The sequence below is a fragment of the Salvia hispanica genome, chromosome 3 (genome assembly GCF_029641045.1).
Source record: "Salvia hispanica isolate PSC_SH4W2 chromosome 3, Shi_PSC_v1, whole genome shotgun sequence".
NCBI lineage: Eukaryota > Viridiplantae > Streptophyta > Magnoliopsida > Lamiales > Lamiaceae > Salvia > Salvia hispanica.
The window spans coordinates 18,973,768-18,999,686 of NC_142694.1; the positions used below are offsets into that span (position 1 = coordinate 18,973,768).

Genomic DNA, 25,919 nt, shown 5'->3' on the forward strand with positions numbered 1-25,919 from the left:
ATTTTGAAACGGAGGTAGTACTTTTTTATTTATTTTTTTAAATGACTATGGTGAGACACAAACTGATTTGATTATGGTGGGACCCACCTGGGGGAGTAGTATTCCACATTCTATGAACATTCTCACTTTTGAATGCTCATGCTAAGAGTATTGACTGGGGAGTATATTCCACATTCTACAAACTTTCTCACTTTTGAATGCTCATGGTAAGAATATTGACTTCATGTCTTCATCAATTATTAATCTGCAACTTCACGTATTTTATAGTCAAAGTTTGAACTCCTTTGCTCATCATTCAACCCTCCAAGTCCTCTCTCTAAATCTCTCTCTATCTCTCTCAGCCATGATCATGGGAACCTATACTAGCATGATTCTTGCTCTGATCATCCTATGTTTGAGCAACAACAAATTTTTGTCCCATGCAGCTGACACCCTTTCACCAAACCAAACTCTCTCCGGTGATCAAACCATCGTTTCCTCGGGTGGCAAATTCGAGCTCGGATTTTTCTCTCCAGGTAAATCTTCCAAGTACTACATAGGAATATGGTACAGAAATATCACTGAGAAAGAGAAAACTGTGATCTGGGTTGCAAATAGAGAAGCTCCCATTTCAGAAAAGCACTCCGCCCTACTCAAGTTTTCTAAAGGTAATCTGATGCTCGTAAACGAATCCCAAATTGATATTTGGACAACTGGTTTAAGCATCACGGATTCAAGAAGTTCTGCATCTGCTGTGCTTCTTGATGATGGGAACTTGGTTTTAAGAAAAGCATTCGGCTCCAATTCTTCATCTCCGGCACTATATTTATGGGAAAATTATAATAACCCTTCTCATACATGGATGCCTGGTGCAAGAATTGGGTATAACAAGATTACTAAAAAGAAACAAATTCTTACATCATGGAGAAACTCAGAGGATCCTGCTCCTGGATTGTTCACACTCGAGGCGGATCTAAATAAGAGCCAAAATGTTTTAAGGAGGAATAATAGTGAGCAGTATTGGGCTAGTGGAGCTTGGGATCGTGTGATTTTTAGTGGAGTGCCCGAAATGAGGGCGGCTCTTAAGTTTGGGTACAATTTCACCTACGTTGACAATGAGAATGAGAGTTATTACATGTACACGATTCGCGATCCAACAATTATCTCAAGGCAGATTCTGGATGTGACGGGACAAGTGAAGCAGCTAATGTGGATAGGAAATGACTGGAACGTGTACTGGTCTGCACCGAAGCAGTGTGAAGTTCCAGCTTATTGTGGGGAGTTTGGTGTGTGCACTGAGCCCTCATTTCCATTCTGTAATTGTTTGGAGGGATTCAAGCATAGGTTTGAATATGAATGGGAGTTGAATGATTTCTCTGCAGGTTGTGTGAGAGAGAATGCTTTGGAGTGCGGGGATGCTGATAGGAGAAAAGATGAGTTTATGATGAGTCCTGACATGGGGTTGCCTCAGTACTCTCGACTGTTGAGTGTCGAGAGCAGAGGCGAATGTGAATCCGCCTGCTCAAGTGATTGCTCTTGCACGGCTTATGCATATGACGAAGGCAGATGTTCGCTTTGGGATGGAGGCATATTGAATCTGCAATGGGTTGGTGAAGGAAATAGCAGTGGGAGGACTATCTACATTAGACTTTCTGCTTATTCCTCGGTATTCCGAGGCCAAAAGAGTGATAAGGGTGTCATAATTGGTGCCGCAGTGGGTTGTTCCATGGTTGCGTCGGTCATGTTTGCAGTTTTGGCTGCACTGTGGAAGAGGCGGAGACAAAGAGCTGGGACAAATAAAGTGGTGGAGGGTTCTTTGGTGGCCTTTAAATACAGAGATTTGCAGAATGCAACTACGAAGTTCTCAGATAAGTTGGGTGGAGGGGGTTTTGGATCGGTTTATAGAGGAGCTTTACCTAATTCGACCGTTGTGGCTGTGAAGAAACTCGAGAGCGCTAACCAAGGCGAAAAGCAGTTCAGGGCAGAAGTAGGCACCATTGGCACAATCCAACATGTGAATCTTGTTAGGCTTCTTGGATTATGTTGTGAAGGCGAGAAGCAGTTGTTAGTCTATGAGTACCTGCAAAATGGTTCCTTAGATTTGCATCTATTCAAAGCCGATGAGTCTAAGGTTTTGGGATGGAGTACGAGGTATCAGATCGCACTAGGAATAGCAAGAGGGCTATTGTACCTCCATGAGAAGTGCAGGGACTGCATCATTCACTGTGATATAAAGCCGGAGAACATTCTTCTTGATGCTGACTTCTGTCCCAAGGTGGGAGATTTCGGCTTGGCAAAGCTCATTGGTCGTGATTTTAGCCGGGTTCTGACAACAATGCGAGGAACTAGAGGTTACCTTGCACCTGAGTGGTTATCAGGAGTTGCCATCACAACTAAAGCAGATGTATACAGCTACGGGATGTTGCTATTTGAGCTTGTATCAGGAAGGCGAAACACACAGCTTTCAGCTGATAATAATGCTACCTTCTTCCCTTCATTGGCTGCAAGTGTGACGATAAACGGAAGTGACATATCTGGTCTTCTAGACCCTTCGCTGAATGGAGATGCTGATGAAGAAGAGGTGTCGAAAATATGCAAAGTCGCTTGCTGGTGCGTTCAGGATGATGAACACATGAGACCTTCAACGAGTCAGGTTGTGCAGATTCTTGAGGGAGTTGTGGCTGTGAGCACACCTCCGATTCCACAGGGTTTCAAAGTCCTATTAGCTGCAAAACCAGAACACATAGTCTTCTTCACTGATTCCTCAACAACAGCAAACTAGTTCTGTAGATAAAATAGTTCAATTTTTCAATGTTTTCATAGTACTTTCAGTATGTCAATAGTATGTCTGGAATAATATACTGCATAACTAGAATAAAGTGGTCATTTAGTTACAACTGGTTACACAGCTATATTTATTGTTCCTTCTAAACAGGTTAACTGGGTTAACTGGATATACACTGCCATGAGTTTCAATCATTCGGAGCAAGACTCCGTACTTGTAATTCTAGCTCCACGGCTCAACCTCCCCAACAAACTTACTCTACTTATGCGTATACCAAAAAACTTCATGTGATCATTCTTCCTTTTCCTTCCTGACACATGAGAAACATCATCTGCTATAGGTTTTATTTCAGCAACTTCAGCCCTCCTTAAATCTTCCTCGTAATCAAGTTTCTGCTGTACCCTCCAGAGAGCTTGCTCAGGTCCACAAAGGTGGCCAAAGTAGTAACGAGGGTTAATGCAACATGATCTTGAAGACACAATGCCTTTGATATTGACAGGCCGGAGAAGCTCAATGAATTCTTGTATCTCAGAATAGCATGAGTGATCAGAGTAATGGACTTCATAATATTTTGTAGTGTTTCCTGAATTTCCACCCAGCCCATGTATCTCAGAGCAACTTTCGGTATTTTTGCTGCACTCTTTTTCATTCACATGAGATGCAGAAGCACCAACCGTATTCCCATCTTTTGTGGCCACAGCCCATGGAATGCCAGATGGCATAATACCTATGGTTGGGCCACGGAATTCATTCAACTTGTTAAGCGTGTCAGTTTTAAAACTGTAACGAGGAATAGCACGGATTCTAGTAAGAGAGGTCTGGGTCGTGAAATTCTCGTGAAATCCAAGTAGATGCATAATTTGTAATCGTTCAGGCCATACCCAAATCTGTAGTGAGACAAAGTTTTGATGTTTCAGTTATAAACTTCGAAGTACTATAAATCTGTAACAGATACTTCATGTTCAAAGTTTTGCTGTTTCAGTTATAAACTTCGAAGTAATATAAACTGTAATTGATACCTTCATGTTCAGTGCTTGTGATATATAGAGCAGAAGGTCTTCCTTTCCCAATGAGTCTATCGCAATAACTACTTCATCGTTTGGATGAGACATGATAATATCAACAATCTGTAAATATTCGTCAAAAGTGTGGTTCAATCTTCTGAAACATAACGGTGATGTAAAGGTTGAAGCAATGCAGCATCATAACGGTGATGTAAAGGTTCAATCTTATGAATCAACCACAACTTATTAGGGCAGTCGATTCCTCATCTGATCTTCTTATATGAACAGAATAGCTAGTCTAAGACTATAGTAAGAGGGAGCATAAATTCTACTAAGTATATCCAGCTTAAGTCTACTACAGAAAACAAGAATTTTAAGTGTATCAGATGTTACAATATATACCTGCTTGGAAGCCACTTCACGAGAAGGAAACGAGTATTGTGGGTTGCAGTAAGTATTATCCAAATAGAGAGTATCGAGTGTCTGATCCTTGAGAGCATCAAGCAACACAGCCCTTCCATTTTCAGTGCCTAAACTATTTGATTCCCATCGAAAATCCCCAGTATGAAGCGTACAGCCAGATTCACCACGAAACAAGTACATAACTGAACCTATTTATTTAGAGTGAACAAAAATAGGTCAAAACCTCTAGCTCCTACGAGATATTTGCCGCAAAATTAAACAAGCATGAAACACAATAAGACTCAAAAGAGGTAAAATCAGCAAATTCAATCGCAAGGAAAATCTGATCCCCAAACAACGCAACTAAAGCAAATTCTAACTGAGACGTCACAAATCCAAGCAGTGAAAACAACAAAATTGCAGCAAAATCTCACTGAAACATCACAAACGGAAAGCAGTAAAAAATTACCAGGACAATGCTGAGCATCAATCGCCTTGAACAAAAATTCGACGATGGAGCGAGACGAAGGAGAAGTCAGGGAAAGCGAATGCCAGGTGCCGATTTCGACGATGCGGAGGAGAGAGACATCGAAACCCGGGAACTTGCAGGGGATAAGCTTGGCAGTGAGGCGGGAGCAGAAGAGGGGACCGCGCCGCCACGCGCCGGAGAGACCAGCGGTGTGGTCGGCGTGGAGGTGCGTCAGGAAGTAGGCCTGGCTTCCGGCCGCCCATCTGTCGACCGATATCATTCCGCTCTCCATCGAAGCGTTTTTTTGAGCTTCTGAAATCGTGGCGCGAATATTTATTTATTCATGTGAAAATTTAATTATTTTTATTATATTTTCAAATGCAAAATTGTGGATTTTCATTTTTTCAAATTTATATAATTCGAGTATAGTTTTAATCAAAGGATATGGGGAAAACGATATAGATTAACAGATAACGATTTTAGAGAGGAAAAAAAGAGAATGAATAAATTGAGCGAGACAGAGTAAATAAAAACACTGTTCAATCGTCAAACATAGAGTTCCGTTGATCTGTGTTCAATCAAACAGCCAAACCGATAGTTTTAAACAAAATCAAAAATCAAAGTCGCACAACAAATAACTGAGAGAGATCACACACTGCATCACACTCGAAGATGCATTATTCAAACGATATTTTTAAATTTTAAAGCACTCCAAGATTTCCCTCGCTCCGGCTCCGGGGAAAGGAGAAATCCGTCCTCAAGCTCGGGACCTTGCTGCTAAAGTCGAGCTGATGCCCCACGCCCGCTGTCTTCATCCCACTCGGAGGCAGGCGCATGTGGCGGCTCCTTGTTGGCTTCGGTGAGACCCCAGCTTGAACTTTCCGGCTATGGCTCGAAGTAGATGCTCCCTTCTGAGAAGCCATGCCCTTCCTCGCAGTCTTGGATTCCAGTCGGTGGCCACGGTCGATTTGGTGGGAGCTCAATCGGGCTGACCGGTCTGCTGCGTCCTTTGTTGTCCCGACTTTGATGGATTGTCTGTTGTAGTATGTGAGGTTGGGGAGAAGGCTCAGCACGTACTTTTTTAGCTGTTCGTCGCCTACGTTCTTCTGAGCTGGGTTCCCTTCCAGGCTGAGGGCATGCAGGGAGTTGTAATTAGCCGCGAGCTGGCCAAGACATTTGGTTGTGGAGATTTTGTTGAAACGCAGATCGAGAACGTTCAGTTTGAGGAGGCGGTGAAGACCTTCGACCTCACTGATCTTGTTGCCAGCTAAGTATAACTCCTTGATGGAGGAACAAGCTCCGAGGCCTTCAAACAAAATGAAGTTCGTTTAAGAACAAGCTGTATTGTACAAATAGAAGCAACCAGGAGAGAAATGACGGCAACTATGCGCCCAAGTAAAAAGGGGGTTTCTATTGTATTGAACAAGTAACTCCCACAATGCAAAATAGTTGCTCCAGTTTCATAACATTATTTTCACTGCTATCTTAACAAGATTTAATATAGCTGACAGAACTCTCAAAAGATATAATAATGCTACACATAACATCAGATCCTAGCACTATTCATGATACTCAATAAAGAGGAGACATACCATGCCCGATTCTTAAAATGCGATTATAGCTAAGATCAAGCACACGGAGTCGTGTAAGATCCCGCAATCCTTCAATGGTGGAGATACTGTTTTTTGAGAGGTTCAGAACATGGAGTCCTCGAGGAAGAGTACCAGCAGCTATCCTTGCTGAGAATATAAGGCCAGCCAACACAAGAAATCATTTAGCAAAGCATAGTATGAGTAAGGGGCATAAAGAAATGATGCATGACAGGAGTAGAGGAATAAATGACAGAGAACAAACCTATAGCATTTCCAGACAGATTAAGGGTTTTGAGGCTCCCAAAAGCACTGAGGAAGGGGATCACTTGTAACCCAAGGTTACTCAGCTGAGCTGATGTAGATGAGACGTTCATAGAAGAGATGTATCTTTTTGCTGCTTCCATTCCAGGGTTGACCTTGACTTCCACCTTTGAAGTGGTGGGATCCTCCAATAAGGGATTGGCTTTGGGTGTCTCTTGATCATAGCTTGGATCAGACTCATTAGATTCTTCTGGTGGGCCACAGTGCTGAACGTTGATGACCCAATTCTCAATTCGCTTTATCTGGAAGTCCTTAGCGGGTAATTTGTCCCAATTATCAAAAGAAGTGTCTCCTTCTGTATCTTTCTGCATGTTAGGTATTATCCAGTCCTTTGCTGAACCTTCATAATTATAATTCTCATCTGTTTCATCAGCAGGATTTTCACCTATATTGTCATCATCATTATGCGCTGCATCATGTCTTTCTTGATATGGCACTTGCCTTCCAACTCCATCCATCCCTTTCTTCCTATAATCTAGAGTACTCAAATCCTCAGCAGATCTAGGGCGCGCTATAAAGGATGGAGAGTAATGCTTGGGGGAACCCAACCTAGGTAAAGAACGTGATTTTACTATACCATGTCCAGTATGTGGTGTAACATCATCAGAACCATGCTCACCTGATACAGCAATATCATACTTCCCGTTACCTTCTTCTAGAAGTTGTTCTCCATCTCCAGTTGAATATATAGACATATGTTTAGCATCAGAACCAACTTGAACAGAATCAGATAGCAAAGGATCTGGATATTGATCTGAGAGGCTGGGTCCATTATTATCACTGCTTTCCGGCAACTCTGTCCTACTATGATCTCCAGATCCATCAAATGAAATTTTCTGCTCTGTTTCTTCCTCTGAGCCATCAGCAGCCAAGGTTTGCTCTTCCCAATTTAATCCATTTCCCACAGACTGGCACTTTCTAATTTGTGTGTTCTTATGAATGTTAGTATCACTTTCAGTACTGTCTTTGCCATTCATTTCCTCAGATCCACAGTCATGTTCGGTTGGAGAGTAGTCAGTCACATGATCAGCAAAATAATCGACTGTGTGTTTCTCCTCTTTCAGGCAAGGCTTATTTCCTGTATTTAGATCAGAAGAATTCCGTAAAGCCTGCTTTGGTGGTGAATCTTCCAGAGTTTTGTGCATTGCTTCACTAGATTGTGGAACCGTTTTCTATTCATGGAAAAGAACAGAAAAAATAAGATAAAAGTAGCATGTATGAAAAGATAAATAAAGTAACCCAATAATGACAAGATACTTATATGGACAATGCACCAACCTTATGTTTGGGAGACTGAGCTTGGAAGCATGAAAATCTGACCATCCTTCGGATATTGACAATTCATTCACATTTGATTTCTCTTATTGCAAAACTGAAGATAACTTGAAATTAAGTACACCTATTCTCCTAAAAACACTCAAGAACAACTACCGAGAACAAATCACACGCTGCAGCACTTTGACTTGATAAAGCCAACCTTAGCCATAATCAACTGATAAACCCTCAGAGATGCGGCACAATCTCCAAACATGGGATGATCTAGATCTCCTCAAAACACATACAAAAATCACACTCTCGTTATCACCCCACACCTGCTCAGAGGTGTGAGAACCCTTAGAAGTTGTTGAATCTGCCAGAATGAAATAGAAACTTTGGCAACAGCAAGTGCCCAGTTCTGATTATGCATATAAGAGACAGATGCCTGGTAGAGAAAAACCCATGTCAGTGCATGCATAATAATACCTTTTCAATAAATACTCTAGTTTTCATGAAGTTCGTATATAAACCTCTTCATATATAGTAGTGAGTTCCAAAGCCAGATTCAATTCAAATACTAGTACTATTATTTAGCCACATAAAAGTTCACCATATGTCCCCTTTCCTCTCCTCTCCGGAGATGATAAAACATACTTCCACAGAAAAAGGATAAAAAAACTAGAAAAACTTAGGAATAAGGGGTTTTGCAACATCAGAGTTGGATCCGTGTTTCACTCAATTCCAAACAATTACTAATTTCTGTATACAGACAAGAGAAATCATCATCAAATGCGAAAGCATAGCAGGGATTAATAGACACTTCAACATGTGGCAATTACAGCTGAGTTATAACTTAAGATTCATCATGAAATAGTTGTGTTACACAATTAAAATCTTATCAACGATAAATAAATTCCAATCAACTACACAAGAAGACAAAATCTCATCAATTTACTCATAATTTTCAACGAACAACAACCAATCAGAAAACATCCACAACAGAATCCCAAACTTCAGCGCAACTCATTTCCCGGATCAAAGGATCTAATTCTCCATCAACAGCTAACAAATTCAACCACAGATAACAGAATAGCTCAAAACATCATCCATTAACCCCTAGATAACGACAAAAAAAATCCCAAAACAATTCAAAAAATAAAATAATAAACAAGCTACGATCTGACCTCTTCTCAGCCAGATTGCCTGGAGATTACAGCTCCTGAAGCGATAATCCGCAACTAAAAACATAAATTAAAAAAAATCAAATAGGCAGATAATATGCAGCGATTATCTGTAATTTTGGGGGGGGGGGAAACGAGAAGGTCGGGTGAGATTTATAGTGAGTTATAGGGCGAAGGTATCGGGATTTGATGAGTAGATGGAATTCGCTGCAAATTAGGGTATTCTGTGAACAGAGGGAAATTTGATACGATAATAAAGAAAGAGATGAAACAGCAAATCTAATATCCCTCGGATCGGATTTTTGTTATGATTGATTTTAGCCTCACCTATTTTTGAGGTGCGGCAATTAATTTCATATTTTATTTTTTGTTTTTATATAGGTAGATTTTGTAATTTTATAAAATTCTCTCTTTTATTTTGAAATTTTACAAGGATATTATTTGGACAAAACTATAAAAGGTTTGAAATTATAAAAGTATTTTATTTGGTACTCATATTTTTGTTAATAGTATGTCAACACAATTATTATAACTTGATCTTGTATTTTTTAGCTAAAATTGGCTACTCCACGGATTAAGTATGTTTGGGATGAATATGCAATTAATGCTAAAAGTGGTCTTCTTCTTCTTGTATATTGCGTAAGGTTAAAGAACACTTTATACTTTATGAGTATAATTAAATCCAAAAAAGGCCAAAACGACCTAGCAATCCAATTATATTGGATTATACCAATCACCTTTGGAAATTCAGTTCAGATTTAGTGCATATAAGGCTCAATTCAATTCCAATCATGGAAAATTTTCATAATCAAGACATTTTGAGACGATAAAATCTTCTGGGCAATGAAAATTGCATAAACATTCATAGCAACGTTTAGGTTAATTTGGTTAAATAATGTGGATGCTAATTTAGAATGGAGTTTTGGATTAAAGAAAGTCTCCAATTTTTCAAATTTACCACGCAAATTAAAAAATATATAAATGAAAAATCTAAAAGTACTTACTGTAGTAATTTTTAAAAAAATAATAAATTACAAAATTAAAATCAATAAAGAGTAAATGTGTAAAAATTTACAGAACAAGGACAAGGACCAAAACTCATTAGCAAAAGTGTAGGAAACAAGAACAATTCATATGCTTATTAGATAGTACAAAAATAAAATAATTATTCTTTATTGTTAGACTATTAGTATTCGTTTTGATTGGGATGGTTAAACCAATACTTATCGTGCCATAATAAGCATATTAGTACAAAATTATGTGGACTTTATTAGCCGCATATATTATACGGCTCCAATCTACTCCTCAAGAATCAAGAAACATCATTTGTTAAATCGAAAGGTAGCATCAAGAATAATTTATTTCATTTTCTCAAAAAATAAAAAGGAAAGAAAGAATAATTAACTTCCACAATCCACCACCAACTTAAAGTTCCACTGGATATTTATTCCATGTGTTAGATGTATAGTTCATATTTAATTATTGCATGATTCATGCATACACATATTATAGAGTATTTATTTAATCTACACATTTATTGTATTGGGTATTTTTAATTGCCAAGCCTTTTTAGAGCAACACAATGCAGCCGTTGATTGAAGCGGTTGCATCGCACCGCGATAAATAAGAGGGCAGCCCAGCAAACTATCATGAATACGAAATGATGGCTGCTTCACGGAGCTCACAGCGGCCATGCGTGATTGTCATTTTTTTATATGCTCCCGTTCCATCTATAAATATCCATTTCTCAAATAAATTTGGCCATGTAACAATTGATGTTTTTATCATTAGTATTTTTTTAGTATTTAATTTTATAATTTTTTCAGTATTTAAATTATTATATTTTTATGGACATTTATTTTTCATTTCAATTAATATATTTTTAATTAAAATTTAATTATTTAAATGGCTAAAAATAAGACTAGAAATAGAGCTAGCTGAATTGCAAGTGTTTAAATTAAATTAATAAAAGCTGACGTAACAGCTGAAAATTGGAGTTGGAACTGAATTTTTGAGGCACATTGTAGATGCCCCAAACTTTTTGAACTTAGGCTGTGTTTGGTACCATGGAATTGGAGCCTTGGAATTGGAATTGGAGGCTCCAATTCCAATTCCACTGTTTGGTAGTACAAAAATAAGTGGATTTGGAATTGAACTCCAATTCCACCAACTCCAATTCCTCAATTCTAATTCCATATATTAAGAAAATAATTATAAAACCAATTCCATATGAAACCGGGTCAGAATTAGAAAAAAACGCGGATCCTATTACGGGTCAAAAACTAAACGGGTCAAATATAAATGAAAAAATTGTCTTTGCGCGTTTCTTCTCCTCCTCCTCCTCTCTCCATCTCTCTTCGCGCCCCCAGCGGCTCTCTCTGTGCCCTAGCCGATTAATCTTTACGATCAATGGCTGCGAGTGTGCCCTAGCTGATTAATCTCTACAATCAATGGATAATCAGGTAACTCCGGCTATTTTCCCCTATAATTTCTTGTTATGGATAAAACGGTGGTGGTATTTTTGGTTTAGTTGTATGGCAATAGTTTTGTTCAATGTAATGGTGGGTGTTGCCTATTCATTAATTACACAAAATAAGGCAATGCAATGAATGATGTGATCACTTGGTTGATGAATGTGGTTGGGTGGAGTGAGATCCGATTTACCCCCAAATCAAAGAGATGAAAAACTCAAACCATGTGACAAATATGCTAATACACCCCAATATTGTTTTCTGGTTCTGATTCTCGAGGCAAGATTCAGATTCGATGCTAATCCCCTCTCACTCTCTCACTCTCTTTGTCTCTTGCTAATTAATTAATTAGAGGGATCAATAGTAGTAATTCTAACAATGGAGAGTGGATACAGTCTTTTTGTACTTATATCTTTTGTTTATTTATATTGTTGAACTATAGTTTGAACTGGGGCATATATCTTGAATTTGTCCAAATCCAACACCAATTCTATCTATTCTTCCTTGTATGGCTATTCATCTAAGATGCTTTTGTTGGATTGGAGCTTACTTGAAGAAGCATCCCCCTACCCTCCTTTTGTGTTTTTGAGTTAAAAATCCTACTTTTTTTTTTTACCAAGTCCTACACTTCAAATTCCAACTTGCATATAAAGTTTGAAGCTTTGAATTCTACAAAAAGATACTACTATTTTCTTTGCTGTTGGATGCATGAAGGTCTTGAATAAATAAGAGTTTTATTAAAAGTAACAAAAATGGCATGGTGTATCAGATCTCATATAGCTGTGATATTGAACTAAAGCTCCATTATTTTTATGCTGTCTGTATCTATACATCTCTATAGTTGCATAGTTATTTTCTTAACTTGAATGATCACATTTAAGATAGTGGAAGCTGCTGGATTCCATCTATGTAAGTTTGTTACAAAGCTTGAGTTTGATCTCTTGTCATCAATTTTTGGCTTTGGTTAAATTTATTGGTGTCTTGATTTTCTGCCAAAGAAGTTTTGGTTTTTGTTGATGTTTAACATTCTGTTATTGGATGAGGTTGATGCTGAGATTCAAACTAGAGTTGCTCAAGGTGATGTTTACAACGAGAAAGAGGCGCAACCATATGTGTTGGGTGGTTATCGTAATGAGATAGAAGAGACTCAACACTCATATGGAATTACAATTGTTCAAGTTACAAATGAGTGGACTAGATTTAGGGATAATCTAGCTTATACTATTTACTATTTACTTATTTATTGACATTTGTATAATATTTTCTTTTATGATTTGTGTATCAATTCGATGTTGTTTCAGGACTACATATGACGTGATATAATTTGTACATAACTATATTCATGTTTAATTATCTTGTATTTGAATTATAATGGATTATGTATACTCCATATAAAACTATTTTATTATGTTATTATAATTATATATTAGGTTTGTTTTTATGATATAACTAGAGTTAATAAAAAAATTAAATATTAGAGGAGAAAAAAATAAACATGTAAGATTTATTAAAAAATGATTATTTAAAAAAATTAGTTATTTTAAAAATTTTAAATTTTGATTTGAATTCCAATTCAATTCCAAATCCAATATTTTGAATGTCAACCAAAGGATTTGGAATTATAATGCAATTTCATACCAATTCTTTGATTATACCAAACAAAGGATTTGGAATTGAATTATAATTCAATTCCTTCCGATTCCATTCCATAGAATTTCAATTCCAATCCAATTCCAATTCCGTGTACCAAACGGACTCTTATACTTTTCACGTTTAGCCAAATTCAGATTCGCAATTAATGTCACTGTCTTGACCCTTGATTAGTTGTGAATTGTGATTATGTTCTCTTTTAACTTTTAAACTTTTATCTCTCTCGGTAACAAAACATATTATAGACTTGTGGTCAGAATTCTAAGCTAATGAACATTAATAAGTTTGTAAAGACTAAAGGATAATTTAATTTACTACTACCACTACTCATTAAAATCTTGCTCATGGAATGCACACATGCTTTAATATTTTATTTTAAAATTATAATATTAAAATATTAATTTCTTTTTCTATAAAATATTAGAATGTGTGTAACAACATCTTGCTATGCATTCCACCACAATAGGGGATCCAAATCCCATTCACACCTTTCATGAACACGTTGGCATTTAGTCAATGTCGTTATCGTAACAAGTTAGTTTTTCGGTTCTATATCAGTATGACCATCAAATTTACAAATATGCTAGATTCAAATTGGATATATTTTTCTTTTCTCTTTGAATTTAAAGAGACGAGAGTACTATATAATTTGTAGTAATAATTGTTCACGAGATACTATAATAAAATTTAATAATAAAATAAAGAAAATTAATATTTAAATCATGAATGATTAACCTATGATCAGGTTTATGATTTTTAAACTCTATATTGTTATCTAAATTTATTATAGTTTGAAATTGTCTCAAATAAGTCCAAATCGTGATGTCTGAATCACGATTTGTAAGTTGCCAACCCAAACCAATTTCAATGCTGCAGTGAGTTGTAACTTAGTCATGAGTCAAAGCTATGAACCCTAACTAAAGCCTAAAAACTCAAAAATCAATGATGCACTTTAAGAAAATAAGTCCTAAAAAGTGATTAAAATGATGAAAATGACGTCCTTTCAAGTATATCAACGACAGAAAATTTGGCTCCCACCACATTGTCTGTTTCAAAAAAAAAAAAAAAGTTTCATGTAACAATCGCAATTCGCAAACTATGATTTAATTTACAGGATTTCATAAATTGAACAAATATCAACCAAAAAAATTATGACAAATAAAAAAAATGTTCATATCCATGACTAATTGTGTTGAGGTCAATATTTTGGTCTATAATTCTAAATACAATTAAAATTTCAATGAAGCTTAGACCTGACTCAGCCCATATGGAAAATATAGGCCCAACAGAAAAAGGAGCAAACCCAAAATAAGAACATCAAATTTCAGCTACGGTTCCTTTTTCCGGCTACCGAGAAATCCAGAAAATATGGCGTTTCGATCGCTGAGAAGAACGGTGTTGAGAGCTCTGAGGCCTCTACAATCGTCGTCTTATTCAGCCGCAGCAACGGAAACTTCATCGCTGTTTTCACTCTCTAACTACTCAGCTGAATCTTCAACTTCTGCCAATTATTCGCGCCCAAATTTCTCGTGCATTAGCATCTCCTGCCGCCGTCTCTCCTCTCTCACCAAAGAGGAACCTCACGGACCTAACGCGGTTGACTATTGGTGAGAGTGAAAATTCTTAATTAGTTGTTTATTGCGAAAAAGTTTGATTACGGCGATTTTTTTAACTTGCTTATGTTCTCCTTTTAATTGATTGGAAATGAATCAATAATTGCTTTAATTGGTATTTTGATGTCACAGTTTAGGTGAAAACGTTTGTTATTGTAAATTTATTTGTTTAGTTATAGGGATTGGGGAAATGACTGAGAGTATATTTTGGTACTAAACTGAGGGTTCTGGATTGTGCATTGGTATTTTTCTGCAGCTCGTTGTTGACGGAAGAAGAGTATCACAAGCTGGCTAATTCCACCATCCATGATTTGCTTGAGAAGCTCGAGGTATATATATTCCAAAATTTGGATTGAATGTTACTGCGAATTTTACTGGTAAAATGAGAACGGAAATGATAGGATTAGGGTTACCTTAGTGCTGGAAACAACTTAAAACTGGCATTTTCAAATGTTGATTAAAACATAAATGATCAATACTATTTGAAAATGACTAGTCTGCTCATTGATGAAGTGCAGTAGCAAGTGTATGTTCTGTCACTGTTGATTTCACTATACGAGTTTATTGTGTGTTTTGATGGTTTCATTGGCTGTTATAGGAATATGGTGACTCTGTGGACATTGATGGATTTGACGTTGACTATGGGGTGAGACGGATGAATTTGTGGGGAGATGTTTATATCTTTGTTACGTTTATTTCTGTCGGTTTATGATGCTACTGCGTTTGTTTTTCAGAACGAGGTCCTCACTTTGAAGCTTGGGGATTTCGGGACTTATGTCATAAACAAGCAAACGCCAAATAGACAGATATGGATGTCGTCTCCAGTGAGGTATTGATGTTTCTGACTTAATCAGAGATAGAACCTACTGGTTTAAGAATGCTGTCTTGATGTGCTTTGGCTTATAATTTTTGTTTTGGATCTTGAGAATGCCACATTTTGGGGTGTGATTTTAACCATCTGTCATGTATGTGCTGAAAACTAAACACCATATAATTTAAAGAATTAACCAAGTTTTTTGAGTAAGTTAATCACAGTGAACATCAAGTTTGATTTGGGTGGTGTCCTTGGACTCGGGCAGTAACATATGTAATATACCCATTTTCTTTTAAGAATACCAACTTTTATAAAAAAGGTTCATATTGGTTCTTTATTTTATTTAGTACAGTATTTGTTAAATGGGTAATTGAACTTGAAATGGTCATGATTGTCTGCCACTAGGCAAAATAACATGGGGAAACAGCTGCATTGAAAAATAAAAAAACTGAAGGAGATGAAAAATGTACTCCATCAACTTTTGAGGAACTTATGTAAAACAATTAGCTATATTATTTTTAAATTTAAAAGGCCAATGCTTTTGGTGGGAAGAGGGGGCAGGATCATCCATCCATGCTTGCAATTTTCTTTGGTTGAATTTTTTCATGGTAAATGCTTTCAGGAAATCGTATTACATTGCAATTAAGTTGAATAGATAGTAGATTGGTATTATAATAGTAGTAGTTTGCATGACTACAGGAGATAATGTTATTTCCTGTCGAGATGCTTGCTCAATACTTTAAATTTCTTTTGTCATGTGTGTTGCACTAAGTTTTCTTCACTTCTCTAGTTTAATTATTGCTGTCTCAATTGCTTATGCAGTGGCCCATCTCGTTTTGACTGGGATCAGAAAGCTGAAGCTTGGATTTATAAGCGAACGAAGCAAAACCTTTTTAAAGTTCTGGAAACCGAGTTAGAAAAGCTGTGCAAGAACCCTATCAGCCTTTCTTGAGCATACTAAAACAATGAGATCCTCTACATGAAACTTTTTCTTCAATGAACCCATTAACTACTCCCATCCAACCCTTATCCTCCCTTCTTCTTATCTCTATCTCCTCACACCGTTTCGCATTACATATGGTGGCCCCACATCCTCATAGCAGTTGCAATCTAGTATGTCGTACGACAAGTAATATATGTTGGCTAATTCACGAACGTGGTGATAATACGCTGTGTTAGAAATTTTCAGTTCTATGTGTGGAGTATTGGCTAACGAGCCAACGCCGATCCCCTGCCCGATAATGTGTGGCAGGTTTGATGCCCAGAAAAGATCTTTACAACATATTCTGGTCCAGCCATTTCTTATCATTACTATGAAATAAAAATTGATACTGTCACGATTTTGATCTCTTGATTTAGTTAAAATTGCTGCTGCTATTGAGTTTTAACTGAAATACTAGTACTATATAACACGCTCCAGCATTAGTTAAATATTTGTGTCATCAATTTTCCATCCATGATTCAATGTATTATTTAAATAATGCAGCTCATTTTAAACTAGTAGTAGTACAATATTATAAATACAAAAAGGTTTCGTACTGCAATTTTATACTCCCTTCTTTACTTTGGTTTTCGTAATTATATATACGTTGAAACTTATAGTAATACATTTACTACGTTCAATTTATAATCTTAAAATATATGATAAAATCATGAACATATACTCTTTAATATATGACGAATAAGACGTAACTAGCGTCTAGCTGTTAAATAAAAGAAAATATTTATTCTCCATATATGATCGTGTAGTGTAATCTATAGATATTTGGTATAGTTCTAATATACTCCGAATTCTTTAATATTGTGAGCTGATTTTAGTTTTTTATAAGATAAAGTTGATAATGACTTTAACATCAGTTCTCGTTGATGATGCTGATGTAACTTATATGAAATGAGTTCTTAAGTCACTGTATAAAATAAAATCATACACGATTTTAGAAAAATGTTATTGATGATGGTAACCCAACTCTCACCAAATTTTCTTATTACGAAAAACATTTATAAACATCTCCAGTATTTTGTTAACGTAAGTACTTTTTAACACATTTTTTTTATTCTAATCTCATAAGTAAATTATTATTTGGAACACATCAGACATTGTTTTTTTTAGTATGTAAATTTGACAATCTCAATAATAATTTTTATATTTATGAATATAAAGTAATTAAAATATTAAGATGGACTTTTGGAAAGTTTTCATGAATAGTGTACGAGTTGTCTATGTAAAAAATAAAAAAATAGAGCAAATTAAAAATATCTTAAGAGTTGTTGAGAGGTCTTGAATTTTAGCCCACACAACATAACCATAGCAGCCACATCAATTCACCTAAAACAATTTTCAACCACAAAACAGTGGCCCATATTTCATTTTTTAATCTTTCACTCCAATAATATTGTTCATATTTATTGCCATTGATGAAAGTAAGTACTACAAAATTGTACAGGTAATATTTATTGAGTATTGAGATTATAAGTAAGGTGGGGGCACCAAGAATTTGAGACCACACCTTTTTCTCATAGTACAAAATTTCCATTTCAAAGTACCATAGTTTTATTTTGAATCTACAATGTTAATATGTTATACTTATATATTTATTGCAGTATTCATACGTAAAATAATGTGTGATTGTAGTTGGGGAGCACGGAGTTGGCTTGAATCCAAATGCTTGTCATTTTTTGTATGGAGTGTATTATGTATAGTAAAATTTTAAATGATTAATACATTCACAAACTATACAATATCCATTTTAAATAAAAAGAAAAGAGAACATTCTGATCCGTAGATTAGTACTCCACTTTCTACCCAATAAGTTTCCAATTATAGAACCTCCTAAATGAAAAAAAAAATAATAAAAAAAATCAGTAACTGACTTTGTAAGATTACTTCCTTGATCACGAATTACAATGTATACTAAATCACTTAACAAGGAACGGAATAAGAGAATGAAGGAGTATTATGGTCTATGCATATTGATTTAGTTTAGTCAAACTACTATTTGTGCAAGGATATTAAAGCTTCAAATACTCCCTAGTCTGGTCTCTCGACATCATAATTACTTATTGGTTTATTTATAATAGGAAAATATTGAAACGATGTAACGCCAATCAAATCATCATAATTTATTTGAGCCAAAAGAATGTGTGGTGTATGTAAAGAAGCAATAAAGTAAATTTTTAATCGAAGTCCAATTAGGTCCCATATCCATAATCCCATCAATTTAATTAACTAAAATCTATTATTAAAATTAGCAATGCATAAAAGAAAGACAAATTAAAGAACCACTATACATAAAATCCCCTAAAAATTTGACAAGTCTAATCTAATTGGATCTATGTATATTAAAATAATGGAGATATTTTCGAATAGAATATATAAACTAGAGATGTAGCATGAGCGATTAATGGTCATAATTAAGTCGTACAATACACATCTTAATAAAAAAAATTATAAGCCGACATTTAAGTCATACAGCTAGACATAAGATCAACTCAATCCCAAAACAATAATATAAAATAAAAAAGTCGATTCTTCAACAGTTGCAGAAAAAGTTTAAGCCACTAGAAGTAATCGCCGGCCATAATTTGGTGATTAAATTAATTTAAAGTTGAGATATAGCTTTCGTTAGTCAAATTAGCTAATAGCAATCTAGATATTTTTCAAGGAAAATATTTAAAAATGAAGCTAATATCATAGGATGTATCAAAATTATAATAATAAAGCTTAGTAGAATATGTGATTTCAATTCAAATGGGAGAATTAGTGGCTGTCAGCTGCAGTCGTTTTTTAAATATTAAGTAATAGTAATAATTTTAAATAAGCTTAATTATGGTATTATGAAAAGCTCTAATCTATCTTTTTAACTGTAAGCTGTCGTTTTAGTCACATCACTCGGCGTTAGATGTTTTTGGTTTTGTACTTTAATAATTTTAAGAACAACAACTCTATGCAACCAAATTTTATATAACTAAAAATTGATTTATTTGAGAAAAAAAGTAATTTATTTATGTTTTTAATTAAAAAGTATAGACATACATATAGTATAGGGAACGTGCATAATATTATGGTTTTTGTGTATAATTTCTTAAAAAATTTGAACCATAAAATGTAATTAATGCATACTTTAATTCAAATTAGTGGCATGTGAATCCAGAATCCTATTTATATTTTAATTTATAATAAAATGTGAGTGTATTGAGTTAGTAAAATGTAGATTAAAAGTGAAAGGTGAAGAATTTTTAGGAACAGATGAAAATGGAAATAAGTAACAAATTTTAAAGTATGAAGGGAGTAATAATTATTTCTAAATTCGAAATACCTTCAAGCAATGGGAGGATTGTGTTTGCTTGTTATTTATTTACAAAAGAGCGAACTACGTAAATGGTACCTGATCTTTCACTTTCGCACATAAATGGTATCTGATCTTTATTTTATATCGTTTTTGGTACCCCATTACAAAAATAACCCTAGGTACCAAACATGTGATTTTTTTGTTAAAGTATATTTTTGGAAATTTCAATTAAATAGAACTAAATATGTGATTTTTTTTCTTTCTTTCTGATTCCTTTTTTTCTTCTTTAGTTTATTCTTCTTCTTCTTTTATTCATTTTCTTCTTTCTTTTTAGTATTTATCTTCCTTTCTTCTTTCTTTTTCTCCTTAGTTTATGTTTCCTCTTTTTTCTTTTCTCTTCTCTTTCTTCTTTCTTTTTAGTATTTTATACATACATCTAATTGCATTCATAATATAAATAAATAACAAAACACCTAATTAAATTAATTATTTAGAGTAATTGAATCAATTGAATATTTATAATTAAATTATTTATACTCATTTTAGGGTTGAAACACCTAACTAAAAATATTCAACTCTTTATCACTATGAATACAATTCACAATTTTAAATTTTGATTAAAACTATATTGATTAGTTATTAATTTAATACTATAAAATAATAATTATTATTATTTATTAATTACTAGTACTAGTTTTTACTATTATAACAATAATATTATTATAATAATTAAATATAATTATAACTATAATTATAATGAAGTATATTTAAATCATATTAAAAAAAATTAATTATTAATTTATAACATCAAAATAATAATATTAATATTGATGAATAAAAATAGTATAAAGAGTGAGGAGAATGAGAAAAGATATTATAATATCACATTTGGTACTGGTTTTGTCAATGCCTAAAATATCCTTTGTGATACAAATGGACAAATGAATTTGTATAGAGGGTATTTTGGGGAGAAAATTGCATTAGTTACCAAAAAGTTGATTAATAGGTACCAAAAATGATATAAAATAAAAATCATGTATCATTTATGTGCGAAAGTAAAAGATCAGGTACCATTTACGTTGTTCACTCTTTACAAAAATATGCGTCGGACGTTATTCATGTATGATACTAGTATCTAATATTGGTTGGTACACACTTGGCTTAGGTATGAATGTGACAAAATGTGTTTTTTCTTTTCTTTCAAACACGTTTACTAGTTTTTTGTAAGTGTAACAGTGAGCATAGACATAGTCGTGTTGGTATACAACCTTCCATTTTCTTGAGATATTATGGGATTTCCGTTTCATTCAAAAACATGTGTCAATAAAACTTAATAAATTAGTGTATTACTATTATACTTATGGAACAATAAAATGTACAGACATCATTTATAAGTCAACTCGTGTAAATTAAGTAAAATTTTGCAAAATCAGAAAAACATTACATCGTTGATTGCTAATTAATTGACATAATTACTATATTAATGATTATAATTAATCAAATTCGATTGTCTAGCTAATACCAATCCTAGTTGCTATTTCATAGTATTTCATCACAAAGTTGATTATTAATTTTAGTTTTATATTAATTACGATTCTATATGTATACATATGTGCTTGTTCACTTGTGCTTGTAGTTAGTGATTTTCAAGTAAAATAAAATAACAGAAATTAAGATTGTAGTACAATATTATTGATCTCGTACAACTTATCATAATTATTCATGGCATAAATAAAGAAACTTCCACATACTATTCATAATCCAATAAAATGGTTAATTAAAAAAAACAAATATCTCACCTTTTTACGTGTATATGGAGAAGTAGTTTATTGTAGAGAATATATGCGTATAAATCGATGCATAATAACGAACAAATTTGTATATTCAATGATTCACAAACATCAAATTACAAAGAACTAATTATACAAAATTAAAAGTGGATTCCGAAAATCAAAATCTCAGCTTATAATTTTGAAAAGAAAAAGGAAATATTAACCCTAATCATGATATTAACCCCAAATCACAATCCAAACCCAATCGAAATCTCAAATCTAAATAATTTAGCTATTTTTTGTCAGTAAATCCAAATCTCAACGGCTAAAATCAACGCCTACAAATTCAGATCGACGGTCCCAAATAATCGCAGAAAAATTCAGCCATTTCCTGACCTGAACCAGTTTCTTCCCGGTGAAGTCGCCGCAGCGAATCCAAAATCTCCGATCCAAACACATTAACTCGACCCGAATCCGGTGTACGAACTGTTTAAAGCGGTGGCGGTTTACTTCTAGACGCCGCTTCCACCGCCGCATAAGGCGGAGGAGCACGGATATTTAGACGAGATGGCTCGCAGCTCCGATCTGCCTGCCGTTATCACAATGGATCGAATCACAGCTCATTCACGAGAACGTAAATTAAATTTTCCGAATCTGATTCCTCAAAAGCTGAAAAAAGCAAAATCAAAAAGAGCAAACCTCAATTCGCAACAGCTTACGCGAAACGACGACGTCTTCGGCGTCAACCGACTCATCGCCGCTGGAGGAGCTCTCAGGCGGCGGCGGCGGCGTCGACGACCACGGAACGACCTGATTCTCCTCTTCCTCAGCTTCCTGCTCCTCCTCCGCCTCCGATTCTCCGCCGCCGCCGTTTTCGCAGCGCTCTTGGCCGGCGCATTGTTCGCAGACGGCGACGGTGGGGGCGAGCTTGCCGCCGGAGGCCGTCCACGGCGTCGGAGACTGGCAGACGTCGCAGAGAAGGCTCCTGGAATGGCGCGCCACGAGGAAGTTGGCGGAGTGCACGGCGGCGTCGCAGTTCCAGCACAATCTCGCCCGATCCGAGGCGCAGTACATCCGCGCCTTCGCTTTGCAGAGCTCACATCTTCTCATCGTTAATTTCGATTTCTAGGAGGAAAAAACGCACCGATTTTATGATTTGGAGATTTTGGCGTGAGATAAAGATATAGAGAGGAAATAGGAATATGATTCGAGAACCAGGGAGATAGGGAGAAAAGGAAAAAGGAATTTCCGGTTGCGGAGAGATGAGAGAGAAAGTGGTAACTGATGTGTGTGTGTGTGTGTGAGAGAGAGAGAGAGAGAGAAGGAAGAAGGTGTGGGAAGAGGAAGAAGAAACCGTTCTTTATTGGTTGAAGGAAATTATATCATGATCTTTATTTTCTTTATTTTTTATTTTTCACTCCATTTCTAATACTGTATATATATATTTAATGTACTATGGTTTTGAGAATATAATATTCCAGCCTTTTTTCAGTCCAAGAGTTTATTTCATTTTTAAAAACTGGATAAACAATCATTTAAATTATTAAGTTTTATCAAAGTCTAATTTATCTCATAAAATTTAAAGTTCGCTAATTAAATTAAAAAGTTTTAATTTTTCTATTTTATTTCGGGTCGAATTTTAGGTAGAATATTTGCATCAATACATTGAAATCAATCTTGGAATCTCAATCTAACTTTTAGATCAAACTTCGTATTGTTACACTTTGGATTATACACGCATCTTTTTGTGATTTAAATCTCAATTTATGTCAATAAAGATTTCACCTAAAATTCGACTGATGGGATAAACTGAAAAATTGAAACTCCACAATTTAATTAGCGGTTTTCAAACTTTGTGGGATAGACCATATTTTGACTAAACATGATGATTTAAATGACTATATACCCTAAAAAGTTTATGGGATTCAATTACTATAATTTGTTTCTAATAGATATCACAATGAACGTATTTCATCTCGAAAAATTGTCGAACCACATTTTTTACCATCCAATTTCGATTTATTTGCTACTATAAAAAATAGTAACTTTTTAAAATGACGAGATCATCCCAAAGCCTTATTAACTCACATAAAAAGCTATAGTACTAGTACAATTCAAGACTCATTACTATAGGTGGTAGAAGTACTCCCTTGTCCACAAAATTTAGTTTTATCATTTTGAAAAAGTTCAAAGTTTAAAATATACTTTTTTATAATCAATAAACTACTCACATTGAACAAATTTTTTCATTTATTTTACAAAATCAAACAATTTTTTAAATTCGTACCGAGCCAAAATAAATGGTTAATCATGTGTGAAAGGAACATTCTTCAAGTATCTAGTTTGCATTGAAATAAAAAAAATTATTAAAGCAAATATTCAATAAGAATCACTCCATCTATGGATATCATTTATGGATTGTTTTGAGGTGGGCTAAACAATAACAAAGAAAAGGTTTCATATTAACATTACCTCAATTGCTATTTTATTTATCTCTCATATATTATTAATTTTACATTAAAACATGTCTCATTCCTAAAATTTTACTTTTAAATAGCTGATAGTAGTATAAAGTAGTAGGAGTAGTATATAAGTCTATAATTTATGGAGATGTATGTTATTTCACTTATTCGGTGTGGCTAGTTATTACATCACTTATTGAATGTCACTAATGCTATATATTAAGGTGATGTTTCACATGTTGAATTTGATAAATTACTCAATTGAATATATAACGATTTATGTGTTAAGCTCAATTTAATTAATTCATCAAAATGTAAAACAATAGATTATATCGAATTGTATTAATTTTTAAAATTACTATTCCCGTCTTTCCGTTATTTCGATACGAGATTTAAGACAATACTCCCCCCTTCCCATTAAATATGCAACATTTGGAAATTAACATGAGTTTTTATTTAGTGTTGTTTTGTGAGTTAATGAAGAGAGAGTAAAATAAGAGAGATGAAAAAATAGAAATAAAAATATTTTCATTTTAGAAAACGTTTCATTTTTAATAGGACAAACTAAAAAGAAAAACGTTTATTTCTAATGAGATTATTTAGTTAATTTTATGGATACAAAATAAAGAAAAAAAAAATGGTGGGGCCACGAAATATATTCCTTTGACAAGTGGACTTGGTGGAGTGGGGACCTTGGATCAATTTTGATGTGTGGCGGTGAATTGGGAGTGGGTGTGCCAGCTGTCGAAAATTTGAGGAGCAGGATAGAGGAGGCGGGACCCACAGGAATCTGCATCCTTTGATTGGCAGAGGTGCGTGGATCATTATTTGGTCCCCTGCTGACGTGTCGGTTCTTTATTCTCTGTGATCTGACGTGGAGTTTCGCTCGGTCCAATAAGGGTTATTGGGCCACGTGGGCTGGATGTGGTTGGTGATTTTGATTTCTTAAGCTTTTGGAAAAGGCCCCACTTTCGAATACTCTTTTCTTGTTTCACCGACCCTACTTCATTGTTTCTTGTGGTTTTTTTGTGGCTCTGAAATGACCCATTTCACCTTTTTTTCTGTTTTCAAATACTTTTGTTCCCTTTGAAAGGAATAGTAGGAATAAAATAAATAAAGGGAGTCTTGATTTATCGGTTTTATATCTCATCATTTGCACGGTCACGATATGGCATGACAAAATATGAATGAAGTATATGTAATATGTATGAGTTCAAATAATGGTAAATCGGCTGAGGCTTGAGTTCGAGACAACTATATTAGTTAGTGCATCCGATGCCCAATAGATGCTCTAATGGAAGCCCTAGCGAGAACAATGGATGCCCAATGGATGTCCTAGTGGAAGCCCTAGTGAGAATCCTAGAGGTTGCCACGTCAGCATGCCCTATCTTTCTGCAATGATAGAGCCCTAGTGCATGCCCTATCTCTTATCCACTTTTCATTTCAATTTTAAATTATTGTTTTTAAATTTAGTTTTTAATTACTATAAAATACCAAAATATATTATTTTAAACACCACAAATACAAAAAAAAAAAAAAAAACTACATTACTTAATAGAAAAGTGGAACTACATCATACTTAGATAAAAAAAAAAAAACTACATTAAAACTAAAATACTAAAAAAAATAAAAAATCAAACTAGTCATCTAAATTCAACCTCTGCGCCAAATTCTTGATCATATTCTTAGTCCTCTGTCGGGCTTCCGGATCGGTTTCTTCACGAAGGCTGTTTGGGGCGTCAAGTATAAACCTATACTCAACCACCTCGCGATAACCTCCGAACTCCTCGATCGCCCTGTCCATGAGCTGAGCAGATGGAGGAGGCGCAGCCTGCGGGGGGGCCGCTGATCCAGACGC

General features: G+C 34.9%; 4 protein-coding genes and 1 pseudogene across 6 annotated transcripts; 2 read left to right on the plus strand and 3 right to left on the minus strand.

Annotated features, from left to right (window-relative positions):
- The first annotated feature begins 215 nt into the window (after positions 1-215).
- Positions 216-2,876, plus strand: LOC125212328 (G-type lectin S-receptor-like serine/threonine-protein kinase At2g19130). 2 transcript variants are annotated; one of them, XM_048112458.2, is made up of 2 exons: positions 216-1,265; positions 1,362-2,876. In XM_048112458.2, the coding sequence occupies exons 1-2, from the start codon at positions 224-226 to the stop codon at positions 2,759-2,761; spliced, it is 2,442 nt and encodes an 813-aa protein (XP_047968415.1). In that variant the 5' UTR covers positions 216-223; the 3' UTR covers positions 2,762-2,876. The 2 variants fall into 2 exon arrangements, with proteins under 2 accessions (XP_047968415.1, XP_088923026.1); XM_089066900.1 differs by having other exon boundaries at positions 218-2,876.
- LOC125212329 (DNA repair metallo-beta-lactamase family protein) lies at positions 2,771-5,062 on the minus strand. Its single transcript, XM_048112459.2, is given in 5 exon segments — positions 2,771-3,022; positions 3,025-3,651; positions 3,784-3,891; positions 4,171-4,379; positions 4,640-5,062. Coding segments are annotated over 5 exon segments (1,272 nt in total). The 5' UTR covers positions 4,932-5,062; the 3' UTR covers positions 2,771-2,986.
- Positions 5,063-5,162: 100 nt separating this feature from the next.
- On the minus strand, positions 5,163-9,284 carry LOC125213402 (Outer arm dynein light chain 1 protein). Its single transcript, XM_048113920.2, has 5 exons — positions 8,994-9,284; positions 7,831-8,254; positions 6,494-7,724; positions 6,232-6,378; positions 5,163-5,945 (listed from the first exon to the last, which is right to left on the minus strand). The coding sequence occupies exons 2-5, from the start codon at positions 7,873-7,875 to the stop codon at positions 5,341-5,343; spliced, it is 2,028 nt and encodes a 675-aa protein (XP_047969877.1). The 5' UTR covers positions 7,876-8,254; positions 8,994-9,284; the 3' UTR covers positions 5,163-5,340.
- Positions 9,285-14,378: 5,094 nt separating this feature from the next.
- On the plus strand, positions 14,379-16,915 carry LOC125212301 (frataxin, mitochondrial). The gene is made up of 5 exons (XM_048112427.2): positions 14,379-14,718; positions 14,981-15,053; positions 15,323-15,370; positions 15,459-15,553; positions 16,361-16,915. Exons 1-5 carry the CDS (start codon positions 14,480-14,482, stop codon positions 16,488-16,490), a joined length of 585 nt encoding a protein of 194 aa, XP_047968384.1. The 5' UTR covers positions 14,379-14,479; the 3' UTR covers positions 16,491-16,915.
- Positions 16,916-21,688: 4,773 nt separating this feature from the next.
- Positions 21,689-22,957, minus strand: LOC125212025 (uncharacterized; annotated as a pseudogene). Its single transcript, XR_016136572.1, has 2 exons — positions 22,299-22,957; positions 21,689-22,188 (listed from the first exon to the last, which is right to left on the minus strand). The product of XR_016136572.1 is annotated as an uncharacterized LOC125212025 (transcript).
- Positions 22,958-25,919: the final 2,962 nt, after the last annotated feature.